The 13,995-nt window shown below is 39.2% G+C and overlaps 1 protein-coding gene across 1 annotated transcript in view; it reads right to left on the bottom strand.

The window, feature by feature from the left end:
• Positions 1-4,742, bottom strand: part of LOC102476367 (neurofibromin) — a 160,206-nt gene extending 155,464 nt beyond the window's left edge. The window contains exon 1 of the mRNA XM_014584974.1: positions 4,612-4,742. Within this exon, the coding sequence (XP_014440460.1) occupies positions 4,612-4,742 (131 nt within the window). The remainder of the gene's footprint in view (positions 1-4,611) is intronic.
• Between the last annotated feature and the right edge of the window lie 9,253 nt (positions 4,743-13,995).

The raw sequence follows: 13,995 nt of genomic DNA, 5'->3' as shown, positions 1-13,995 counted from the left end.
GTGACGTTGGACTGCTGCGAAACAAGGAAGACAGGAAGGACTATGTCTGGAAGCATGAGGATTCTCTGAAATATTTCTAACCCTTCATAAATAAGAGCAAAACTTCATTTAGTCTTTAGGTAAGAGAATATTCCAATGGGGCTATGAATCTAGGGCATAATTAACATAGCCTAGGTATGGGTAGTATAAATATCACCCAAGAATGGATATAACGAATACTGAAACTTTGCTCCTTACTTTGGGAAGAGGGTAAGGACATCTTCATTTTTACAAAGGACTTTCCATTCTATTAAGCAAAAGTTTAGTAGTTTTCTTCTTGAACAGTGATAAAATACCTGTATAAAGGCATGCAAGGCTACTGAAGGGCCGAAGTGGTGAGCTGTGCCAATTGCTAAGTTGGCACATCTTTGACCTTTTTCTTCTATACTCTGTCTCCTGATGGTGGGGCTATTGTGCAAACTATATTTCTCCTTTGCCAGCTGGCTCTTTGTTAAGGCTCTGTCAATGGGGCACTAAAGAGATACTGGAAGACTGGAAGAGGGACAAAGGACTTGATTCTTCCTATTTGCTTCTTGTTCCTGTCAGCATCACCCCAGTTGAACTTTTCTATACAGCCTACTAATATGAAAACTCCTTACATTTACTCTAGTTTCTAGAAGTCAAGCAAAGAACTAAACTGTGAAATAGTTTTAGTTGCCATTTAATGAGACTTCCTTAAAAACGAAGATCAATAAACAAAAATCAATGCATTTCTATATACTGGCAGCAACTGAAACTGAAAAACAATACCTATTAAATGGCAATCCTCTCAAACTGATCTATGGATTCAACCAATCCCTATAAAAATAGACTTTTTTAAAAATATAAACTGACAAGTTGACCCTAAACAGTGAATAGATAAACAAAGGATCTAGAAAAATAATTTTAAAAAAGAATGAAGTTCGAGAATTTAACTTGATTTCATATTTTACTACAAAGCTACTAAAAAGGCTCATGGTTTAACAGTAGGCATATGCAAGTACAACATTTTAAATGAGTCATAAAACTTAGTAGAAACCTAAAACAATGAACATTTCTACAAAAAAAAAAAATTTGTGACCTTGCATTAGACAAAAGTTTCTTATATACATCAATAGCACAATTTTTAATTGATAAATTAGACTTCAGAAAAATTAAGAACATCTGCTTTCTAAAAAGTTTGAGAACAAAAAGCCAACCCAAAAACTAGGAGGAAATATTTGCAAATTACATATTAGATAAAGGACTTGTATTCCACATGTATTATGAACTCTCAAAACTTGTAATAAAACTCAATTTTTTTAAATGGGCAATAGATATAAATACATTTCACCAAAGGAAAAAAGTGGAGATGTACATTGCACCAAACAAAATATTCAGATGGTAAATAAACACGTAAAAAGATGCTTAGGTTCCAGACCCAGCAATTTGAAAAACGTACCAGCTGTGTATACATGTGTACCCAAACTCTCAAAAGAAATGAGAAAGAGATGATGATGGTCCCCCATGAAGGGTGCTTTATCACTTTCCCCTTCTAACTCTTTCTTTCTCTTTTCAGCGAACACACACACCCTCTGGCAAATTTAAAAAAAGATGCACAGGACCAGCAGATGGCATGGTGGGTTAAAGGCGCTGAACTTCCACATGGTTGACCTCAGTTCGAGTCCCAGACCTGGTGGCTTGTTTTCTTACTCTCCCTCTCTCCCGCCCTCCCGCCCTCCCTCTCTCTCTCTATCTCTCTGATCAAATTAAAAAATAGTAAATGAAGTTAAATAAAATAATTCTTTTAAAAAAAGAGAGAGATGCTCAATATGGGAAATGTAAAACAAAACCACAAAGAGATACCAATAGGATGGCTGTAATAAAAAAAAAAAGAAAGAAAGAAAGAAAATATTGGCAAAATGCAACCAGAACTTTCATATAGTGTTATAAAATGGTATAATCACATTGGAAAACAGCTTGGCAGTGTCTTAAAAAGTTAAACATATGAGACTAGCAGATGGTATAATTGTTATGCCACTGGACTCCCACAAGACTGACCATGGTTCAAGTCCCAGAGGTCTTGAAACTCACACTGGGAGTGTGTGCATGTGTGCCCAAAATCCCAAGAGGAAAACAGAGGAGAAAAGATTGCAGTGTGGGGAACCAGCAGTTGGCGTAATGGCTATGTCGCTGGACTCCCACGTAGTCGACCGCGGTTCACGTCCCGGACCCGGGGGCTTAAAACTCATGCCGGGCGCGTGTGCGTGCGTGCCCAAGATCCCGAGAGGAGAATGGAGGGGAAGGGATTGCGGCGTGACCATCCCCCCTGGGGGGGGATTTCTCGCTTTCTGTCTCTATGTTTCTCTCTGTCTGTCTGGCGAGCGCACACGCCCTATAGCGAAAATCTCTCCAAAAAAAAAAAAAAAAGATTGCAGTGTGGCCATCCTCCCTGGTGGGTGATTTCTCCCTTTGTGCCGACCTGTCTCTCCGGTGAGTGTACATGCCCTATAGCAACAACAACAGTAACAAAAAACTCTCCCCCAAAAAAGGTGAATATAAACCCACCATATGACCTATACGACCCCTTCACATTTACCAAGAAATGACAGTATAGGCCTATATGTCACATACGCAGTTTTTTTTTTTTTTTTTAACTTTCAGAGGGTGCACGCATTCACCAGAGAGAAAGAGAGAGAAAACATCCCTCAACAGGGTGTGGTCACGCCACCATCCTTTATCATCCATTTCTCCATCCCATCAGGATTTGGGGCATGCACACACGCACAACAGGTGGGTTTTTCAAGCCTCTGGGCCAGGATTCAAACCACTGTCTGTCATGTAGGATCCGGTTCCCAGTGTACCAAGGCTTAGCCACTGCACTGCAGGGCTGGCCCTACATGAACTTTCAGCACAACTTTATTTGTAATAGATAAAATATGGGTTGTCACCAGTTATTCATCAACATGTGAATGGATAAACAATTTCTGACATATCCACTGAGATAAAAACAGCTCAGTAGGGGCCAGACAGTAGTGTAGCAACAAAACTCAATATCCTGCAAGGCAAACCCGTATGGGAAGATTCCTGGTTCAAGTTTTGAGACCTCCCTGAGAATGCCGGGCATACCCATGACCTAGAGCTGAATGAAAGCTGGGGATAGAGAATAGCACTGGGATCCTGTTGGGGATGCTAGCTCTCTCTGGTACACATTCATAGAGGAAAGAAACTTAAAAAAAGAAAGAAAGAAAGAAAGACAGACAGACAACTCAATGGTTGCCTAGGGATGAGATGAGGCAGAAACAGATTATAAGGATACTAAAGGAAAACTTCTGTGGGTACTATATGTTCGTTATCTTGGTACGGCCAAGTTTATAGGTATATGAAAACCCATCAGAGTCTACATTTTAAATATGTCCGGCTTATTTACTGTATGGTAATTTTCACCTTAATATAAAAGCTGTAGATTATAATAGAATATTAAAAAGGCAGTAAAGTTCCAGATAGGCCCCATGGATGAGTAGTTAAGGGAACAAGATCCCACATGGCTGATTCAGTTCAAATTCCAGCTCCAGTGGCTTGAAAAATATTCCAGGTGCATGTGCCCACATGCCCCAAATCCTGACAGGACAGAGAAATAGAAGAAAAGGGACTGGGGTGTGACCCACATCTCACTGGGGGGTGATTTTGCCCTCTCTGTCTGGTGAGCACATGTGCTCTCTGGCAATTAAAAAAAAAAAGTGATAGCCTCTAAAAACGGCAGAAAAAAAAGAAAGAAAGAAAGAGAGAAAAGAAAAGAAAAGAAAAGAAAAGAAAAGAAAAGAAAAGAAAAGAAAAGAAGAGGCAATATTCTTGTATATTTACTAATATACTTCCCTGGTGTGCTTCATTATTTTCTACAGTTTTATACTTAGAATTAAGACATTTTTCCCTCTGCTTACGGAACTTTCAATGAAAAAATGCATGATGACCTTTCCGATGACCCAACAGTAACCTTATAGCATACGTTTGCTTGCAATAAACTCAGCTTTTGTTTGTCTAATAATGTCTTTATTTCACCCTCTTTCTGAAGGATATTTCTGTTGAGAATAGAATTCTATCTTGGCAGTGTTGTCTTTTGACACTTTTAAATCTTCCTGTTATTTCCCAGTTTCCATAGTTGTCTTGAAAAGTCAGCCAACAGTATATTATTGCTCCTTTTTATATATATATTTTTTCCTTTTTGGCTACTTTTAAGAGTTTCTCTTGGTCTCTACTTTTCAATGGTATGCCTAGTTTTCTTTGTATTTATCCTGCTTGAGGTTTGCTAAAGCACTTGAATCTGAGTTCTCATCTTCCACCAAAATATTCTATCATCATCTCTTCAAGTATCTGCCTCCACAGTAGTTTCTCTTCCCTACTTTTAGGTCTTCAATCACACATTTTTATTAGTGTTTCTTGAGTCTCTTGGACTCCTAGACTTTTTACTAGTGTTTCTTATGTCTCTTTAGACTTTTTTCTTTTGCAGGGACAAATTTTAATATTTAATAAATTTTATCTTGATAGCTTCAAAAACAAGTTAGCATTTAAACATTCTTCTTTGTGGTAACACTGGAAGAAGCCCACACAGGTTACTTCTGAGGACTTGCTACAGCTTTTAACTGTTCTTTGGCACTAGCTGATGGAACTAAGGACTTCAAAAGTGTTTTTGCTGGTTTCTTCACCTTCTTTGGCTTACTGAAAACTGATTTCTTCTTTCGGTGCATTCCAATAAAGGTGCTCCTGGATTAGTATTGTTCCCAGTCCTAGGAACAAACTCGAAGGACTGTTGCTGCTGTCCTCCAGTTTTTGAATAACTGATGGTCAAAATGAAAGCGCCTTTGGACTGATAAGATTCCTGAGATTTACTCGATGTGGTTTATAATTCTCAACAGGTTCAATGCTGTTGGAGGGTGTCTCTCCTCTGGCTTCAACAGCATCTTCAGCCTTTTCTTCAGGAACAGAATCATCCAATGGAAACACTTCAGATGATCTGGTACTCACAAGTATTATTTTGCATTGCTCTGCTTTCTTGATAATGATAGGGGTGATGCCACAGTACATCTTTCAAGAAATGTTCCATCAAACCGCTAAAACCTGTTTGTTATCTACTCTGTCTGATCAAGCTTCTGTGCTGAGCACTAAACAAATGCTGTTCCAAGCTGTTATCCTATGCATGGCCATAGCTGCAACATCCTTGCCTCTTCTGCATCCTCAATAACCAAAGTCAGGTGGCTACTGTTTTTGAATACTCAAACTATTACTTTTTATTATGAGGACCTTTGATTTTCTGGCTTATCACACCTACGGGAAAAATAAGTCAATTAAACTAGCCTCTCTGTCCTTGCAATCAGGCAGCCCAGCTTCAGAAGGCTTTCCGTAAGCCAAAGCGTCCAGGAGCGGGCACACATGCCCTCTATGCCATCAAGATGTCTGAGAGCTGTGTATATGTTGGTCACATGTAACAGAGGACATGATTCTTGGTTGGAGGCTTGGCTCCAAGTTTACTCAGTCTAGGGCCCAGAGGGAAGGAGCAGATACTCTCTGGAATACTGCCTGTCTCTTAGATGACGGGATTTATTGCAAAGGGGAGCACTCAGAAACAGCCAGACGGAAGAGACATGTAGGGTAAGGTACCTTGGAGTCTCCATGTCCTCGCTAACCCCCACTCCAGGACCTCCATGTATTCCACTCTTAGAATTTTTATTAGAGTTCTCTGTCTCTTAGGCTCTGTTCCACTTTTTCCATTCTTTTTTCTTCTTATGCTTCCATCTCTTAATTTTACTCACCAGAGAGAGAGAAGGAAAGTGAAAAATCACCTCTCGAGGTGATGGGTGGCCATGCTGCAATCCTTTCACCTCCGTTCTCTTGGGATTTTGGGTATGCCCACTTACGCACCCAGAGTGTTTTCCCAGCCTCCAGGTCTAGGACTCAACCCTCTTAGTTGGCCATGTATGATCCAGGCATATTAACCACCATGCCACTGGCTGGCCCAAGTACATCCATCTCTTTTCTATTTATTTTTCCCTTCTTTCATGAGAAAGAGAAGAATAAAAGGAAGATAGAGAGAGGTGTATTTTGACAAGGTATCCCTGTGAGGTAATCCTCCTTTCCTGGCCTCCCAATTTGTCGGGATTACAGGCACATGCTACCATACCCAAGGTGTTCAAGTTGGCCCAGAAATTGAAACCAGGACTCCCATGTGTCTTCCAGTCTCCCACACAGTGACACTGCCTGTGAACCACTGCATTTGGGCCTCCACTAGACATTTTCCTTTGACCTATCTTTAAATTCCGCTGCCTTTTGTTGTATAGTATGCTACTAAATCCATCTGAGCCTTGCCTCCCTGCCATGGTTGGTAGCATACTAAACTGTAGTGCCAGAAGCCACATGACCAAGTGTGAGTCTGGATCCCCTGTTCTATCACCTGAAACATGCCAGGCACATACATACATGCTCAAGATCCTAACAAGTTACAGGACTAAGTGAAGGGAATCATGGAGTACCAAGATGCTACAAAGGTGCTTCTTCTCTCTCATCAATGTACATGTGCTCTCTAACACAAATAAAATTAATAAACTTTAAAAAATACTATCTCTGGAGGACGAGCAGTTGACATAATGGCTATGTTGCTGGGCTCCCACATAGTTGACCACGGTTCGAGTCTAGACCTGGTGGCTAAAACCCACACCAGGCACGTGTGCATGTGTGCCCAAGATCCCAAAAGGAGAATGAAGGAGAAGGTACTGCAGAGTGCCCATCCTCTCTGGGGGGTGATTTCTCACTTTCTGTCTGTCTCTGTCTTTCTTTTTTGAGAGGTTTTTGCTACAGGTCGCGTGTGCTCCCCAGAAAGAAAAAGAGAGATAGAGAGACAGAAAGCGAGAAATCACCCCCCGGGGGGGATGGCCACACCTCAATCCCTTCTCCACCATTCTCTTCTCAGGATCTTGGGCACACGCACACGCGCCCTATAGCAAAAAACCTCTCCCAAAAAATACAAATTAAAAAAACCACCTCTGGGCCAGTCCCATAGGGCAGTGGTCCTGTACTGTGCATTGGGAGCCGGATCCCATGAATGACCACAGTGCAAGTCACATCTTGCTTGGAAAGCACACTGGGTGTGTGTATGCATACCCAGAATCCTGCAAGATGGAAAAATGGAGGAAAAGGGATTCCAATGTGACCACACCAAGTAGGGGTACTTTCTCTCTCTGGCAAGTACATGTGCCCTCTGGGGGGGAAAAAAAGGAGGAGGAGGAGGAGGAAAAGCACTGTTGAGAGTCATCAAAAATCCTTAGACAGAGCCTTATCTGAATTCAAGTTTATATGAATTAATTAATACAAGGGTACAGAAGAAAACTTGGAAATGTGATAAGGGAAATGCTGTCAGTGAACACTGAGAAGTCATGAAAACCAGAAAGGAGTCAGACTGGTTGGTAATGAGAAAATGCTGCTCAGGCTTTCAAAATGCTAAAAGTGATTTCAGTAAAACAGACTTACTGTTAACATCCAGATACTTCTAAGACTGGTTAGGATGCTGATGACTTGTTAGCACTTACTAGAGAAGCAGCACTTACTAATGATAATGAAATCCTGCCTAGACAAAGTGCTTTTGCTTTCAAACTTACAAAGTACCTTCACACATATTACCTCCTATCTTAGATTCTCACAGAACCCTGGGGAAAAGGCAGCATCATGCACCCCCCACAACCTGCACTCTCTTCAACATATTAACCTGATCTTAGAGCTCAGGTTAACTAACAGCTCGACTTGCTCAGGTTAACTCCCTCCAGTAGAAAATGTGGACTCAAAGTCAAGGCTGATTCCTAACTGAGTTCTGTTTTTATATCAGACAGTTCTTAAAGTCAACATGTGTTAAGAATAAATCATGATGAAATGATATGGGATTGCCTGAAAACACTGGAGAAGTGGTAAGCAGGAAATAACCATATGGATGAAATAAGACTGAGCAGAAGCTGAGTAATGGATACAGGAGGATTAATTTATAATCATCTCTTACTTTTTTTATGATTGAAACTTTTCATAACTTTTTTAAAATGCCAATTAGCATTTTTGATAGGTTTACTGCACTGAGAATCAGAGGAATACCAAAAATATAGTGTACCTGAAGACATTGATTTTATTGAAATCTCACATAATACTCTCATATGTAAACATATTCAGAGAAAAGATAGAAAATGGTATGCCTGAGTGACCACCACTGCACCAAAGGAAAACAGCTAGGATGGTGAGATGTCTTGAAAACGTCCCTTGAGAAATGGTTGAAGAATGAATGAAAGTTTTCCTGAGGGGAGATCTAAGGAGTACGTTTTTGAAAAAAGATTTATTTATTTTTATGTATGTATGTATGTATGTATTTTAATTTGCTACAGGGTTCCCATGCTCACCAGAGAAAGCCAAGGGGTGGAGGCAGAGGGAAGTGAGAAAGCAAGCCTCCAGAACTGGGCCTCACACCACAGTCAGCTGTGTGGGAGTCCAGCACCTTAACTACCATGCCACTTGCTGGTCCCAATCTAAAGAGTACTTTTAAAATGTCTTCAAATATTTAAGTAAAGGGTCAAACTTACTCTGTCTGGTTACAGAAAGTAGAATCAGAAACAATTAACAGAAGATTCAAAATGGACAAATTTTTCTATCAGAAAAAAAAAAAATCACTCTTCCTTAACGTTCTTGACTCAACATACTATTTGCCACAAAACCTTGTCAGTTACCTACAAATTTCTAGGTATTTTCCCTTCATCAAAGACATTTGGCTCTTGGCTTAGTTCTTTCTCTACCCCACAATCCACCACCGTCTAAGTATCATCTAGATTTACTGGTGTTACCTAAAAAGATACAGGTCTCTTAGCTAAATTTAAATTTCAGATGAATGGGAGTTAATTTTCTTTTTTTTAGTATGAGTAAATTCCATGCCATATTTGGGATATACTTACACTAAAAATGTATTCATTGTTTATCTGAAATTCACATTTAACTGAGTGTCTTATATTTCTATTTGCAAAATCTGGCAACCCTAATGTAGATGTTTTCAATGTCAAGACAGATCATCTATCCAACATCTAATCCTTAACTTTCCTTGATCTCTTCAATTCTGCTGACTTATGACAGTAAGATAAGGTCTTCAAATCCAGCTAAGTCCTTAATACTGTCCAATACTACTAAGGTCTCTAGACTGCTCTCTTTTACTCTCATTTACTCCAACAACTATTATAAACTTAAACTCATTCTTCCTTCTCTACCATCTCTGCCTCTAATTCCACCTAAATTTAGATCCCTATCTCCTTCTACCTCCTTCTACCTCCTATAGGTCTTCATTTCATCACTTCCCTTTTTTACATTATTCAAAATCAAAAATCCTTCAAGATGTTTACATTATATTTTGTAGACTTCTTAGTATGGCACGCAGGAGCCTATACAACTCACAACTCAGTTGGAGCATCACTGTCTGACAACTCTCCAACTGCTCAGTCTGAATTAAGTGTTCCCCTTACGTACTCCCAATGTACACTATGATCTATCATAATACTGATCCTAAGTTTCTTACTGTCTTTCTCCCATACTAGACTTTAGGTTTCTTGAATCCAAAAGTTGTGTCTCACCTTTATTTCCCTAGCATTTACCACAATGCTCCAGCATCTACCACAAATAATAGGCATTTAAATGTTTGCAGATCAGATAAACTAGACGAAGCTTAATTTAAGCGAAGAGTTTTAACAATTAGACATCTACAAATGGAATGGGTTATCTTCAGATGTATCTCTAATCACCCAGAAGACAAAATAAGACTGCCTATCGCAGTACTACTTACAACACATAAAGAAAAAGGAAAGATATAGCCTAACATCTTTTAATGGCACTGGTTAAATTCTCTGTGATACAATCATATAACCGTACTTGAAAACTCAAACCCATAGATCTGTCAAGGAGACCACTCTTATGGGCAGGTCCTAGTCCCCTCTCATCCAGACAGTACTAAAGGTGCAATAACAAGTTCTTGTATTTTAATTATTTTATCAATATTATTATATTTACCTCACTCAGATCTAACTCTTATGTCAACTTTATATTGCTAAAAATTGAGATTACACTTTCTTACCTTGAAATATTCTAGTTACACTTTATATTTTTATGTAACATTTATTTACTTTGCTATTATTTTTTTATTACAAAAATACATGTTCAATGTAAAGAATTCAAATATATTTTAGGGTCAGCCAATGCCATGGTAGTTAAGGCAGCTGGATCCGACATTGCAAACTGCACCACAGTCTGAGTCTCAGACCTGGATGTTTCAAGAAACACACCAGGCACATGTGCATTCGAGCCCAAAATTTCAAAAGGAGAAATGGAGGAAAAGGTTTTGCAGTATGACCATCCCCCATGGGGAGGGGTGCTTTCTAACTCCAATACCCTTACCCCATCTCTCTCCAGCAAGCACTCTAGCAAAAATCAAACGACGACAACAAAATAATAAGTTATTTTTTAAACATTTAAAAAAACTAGGCCAGCTCCCTAGCACAGTAGGTAAGGGAGCTAGATCCCACATGGCCAACTATAGTTCAAATTCCAGCCCCAACAGATTAAAAACACACCAGACGCGTATATGTTTGCTCCAAAACTTAATGGTATGGAGAAGTGGACACAAAAGGATTACAATGTGGCTATGCTCCATTGGGGGGAGGGGGGTGCGTTCTCTCTTTTTGGAGTTCACATGCCCTTAATTTCTCTCTCAGGAAAGTTTACATGCCCTTAATAAAAAAAAAAAAATAGACAGGGCCAGCCAGTAGAATGGTGGTTAAGGCAGCTGGGTCCCACATGGCTGACTTTCAGTTTGAGTCCTGTACCCAAGGACTTGAAAAACACATGAGGCACATGTGCATGCCTCCCCAAAATCCCAAAAGGAGGGAGAAATGGAAGAGAAGAGATGGTAGTGTGACCATCCCCCATGGAGGGATGCTTTCTCACTTTCCCTCTCTTTCTGCCTCTCTCTAGCAAGGGCACACACTCCCTGGCAAATGGAAAAACATATATCGCTATACAATGGGTCATCAGAAAAGTCACGACAAATTTTTATACAGAAAAACAGAAAAATACATCATGACTTTTCGGACGACCCAATATAAAGAAAAAATTCAAAGTACATGTAACCCTTGTAATTTTTTTAATATAAAATATAATTATATAGAAAGTATGGGACCAGCAGTTGGTATGATGACTTCGTCACTGGACTCCCATGTAGCTGACCCTGGTTCGAGTTCCAGAGCCGGTGGCTTAAACTCATGCCAGGCGCGTGTGTGTGTGTGCCCAAGATCCCAAGAGGAGAATGGAGGAGAAAGGATGACAGCATGGCCATCCCTCCTGGGGGGTGATTTCTTGCTTTCTATCTCTCTGTCTCTCTCTTTCTGGCAAGCACTCACAACCTATAGCAAAAACCTCTCCAAAATAAATAAATAATAAAATATATATATAGAAAGTATTTTCATTATATTAAGGTAAAAGAGCACATTCCAAAATAATGGCTCTCATTCAGCTTCAACAATGAAATAATAACAGTAGCTTACATTTACCGAACAAGTTCTATGTATTAGAACCTGTGATACATGCTTTACATTTATTTCCTTATTTAAATCTTACAATCGTCTCTATGAAATAGGCACTATTATTGACCCTCTTTGACAAGCGAAGAAACTGAAGTTTGAAAAAGTTAAGTAACTTGCCCAAGAGCTAGTAAGCAGTGACTGAGAACAAGAATTCAAACCTAGGCACTCCGATTTCAGAGTCAGCACACTTAAATACGCCAAAATTTTAATGGTGGTTCTGAGTTGTGGTATTATAGAGGTTTTTATTTACTTATTGCGCTTTTGTTGCACTTTCTGCATTTCTGGAATATGAATAGCCACCTTTTTGTTTTTTAAAGTCCAAGTAGAAGTCAGACAATCATCTGTCAGGGTTACTGCAGAAGTAGGAATTAAATCTCAGATTCCCTCTAAGCATCTATGACTACTAATCAAGTAGTAACTAAAATTATTTTTTTCAAAGGACTAGATTTTAAAAAAAGTTACACTTTCACAATTGTAAATGTTGAACTACCAGATCATATTCTACTGTTTTACAGATGAAACAGGCACAGAATTCAGGAGACTCACACATCAAAGTCTGTGTCAGGGCTGAGACCAGACGACAGATCATTCATCTTTGCTGCCAGTATAGGGCCCAAACAAAATCTACCGTCTGTATCCCATTCCCTGTTGCAAACTGACGTATCAGAAGCCAAAAAGTGAAACGTACAGGAAATAAAAGTGCTCCCCCTAACTCAGTCAACTAACTATCCAAAAGAAAGACCTGCCTAGCGCATAATGCACATTGCCCAGTCCCGAAATGGGAAAAGGTGTTGCTAAAAGGTGTTAGTAAAGGCAGAGCAGAAAAGATACTCAAGAAGACAAAATAATGAATTTGAGAGTTGTTATTTAAAAAAAAAAAAACTGAAAAAGTAGACACAAGTAAAAAGAAAAAAAAATAATAACTCAGAAACACCCAGGAAAACGCAATACTACCATACTACCAAATTTTAAAAGGTTGTCTCAAATTTAATCAAATTATATGTGAAATACTTTTAGAGTATGAAACCAACTTTTCCAAACTGGACTGTGCAATGCCAAGATGAAAGAATAAAGTAAGTATATAACATCATAATTACAATTGTATATTTCTATTACTATTCTTTAAAATTCTTTCTTTCACCTTAAGTCATCAATTCTCTTCACATAAAAATCTGCAGTGGCTATAATAAATGACATAAAACAAAAACAATGTTACAGCTTCTACCCAAGAACCCTCTATGTATGCATGTATGTATGTGTTTATTTTTAACAGGGAAAGCTTTTTGATAGGGTCTCCCCATGTTGTCATCTTCCTGCCTGAGCCACTCAGCTAGCTATGGGGACAATAGGCACCTGGCCTATTTAGATTGGGTCAGGAATCAAACCCAGGCCTCCCATGTGGTCTCAGCCAAGTAATAACATCTAAACCATGTGAGCTACTGTGACTGTGCCCAAAGAAAATTTGATAAGGTGACAAAGGACAATGATAAATATGTTTTAAATGTGTATTTCTAACATATAACCAACCAAAAACCATTCACAGATAATCTTACACAAACATAAAAGGTAAAACAGAAAATATCTTTGAGTCAAGACATATTTGTGCTATCCATACAAAAAATTTTTAAATCTTATATCACAAGTAATGGTCTTTTTTTTTTTTTTTTTTGGAGAGGTTTTCACTATAGGGCGCGTGTGCTCGCCAGACAGACAGACAGAGAGACAGAAAGCGAGGAATCACCCCCCAGGGGGGATGGCCACGCCGCAATCCCTTCTCCTCCATTCTCCTCTCGGGATCTTGGGCACGCCCACACATGCACCCGGCGTGAGTTTTAAGCCACTGGGTCCGGGACGTGAACCACAGTCAACTACATGGGAGTCCAGCGACATAGCCATTACGCTAACTGCTGATCCCGAGGGTAATGGTCTTTTGGGTTATCATGGCTCATACAAATCTTAGATGATCCTTTTTATTTACTTAATGGTTGATGCATTTTCTTGAGTAGTCCTTATAGTAATGAAAAAACAACTTTTACCATCTCAAATGTGTGAGGATATCATAATATGAAATAAAAGAAAAACCTGGGCCAGCAGGTAGCCTGGCAGTCAAGGCGCTGGACTCCTACATAGCTGACCATGGTTCAAGTCCTAGACATGGCAGCTTGCCTTTTCACTTCCCCTCTCTTTCTGGTGAGTATACTTGCCCTAGAGCTAGCTAACAAATAACAATAATAATAAATTAAATTTTAAAATTCTTTATAAAAAAGCTAAATGAAAGTTCTTGAAAAGTAACTTTTTAAAAGTCCTGCTATTTACTAAATTAATTCAATCCTTTTTATACTAATAGATAAACCACTGG

Source organism: Tupaia chinensis, unplaced genomic scaffold (genome assembly GCF_000334495.1).
Source record: "Tupaia chinensis unplaced genomic scaffold, TupChi_1.0 Scaffold148350_1, whole genome shotgun sequence".
Lineage (NCBI taxonomy): Eukaryota > Metazoa > Chordata > Mammalia > Scandentia > Tupaiidae > Tupaia > Tupaia belangeri.
The sequence above is the reverse complement of the archived record's forward strand: the minus strand, read 5'-3'. Positions and strand labels throughout refer to the sequence as shown.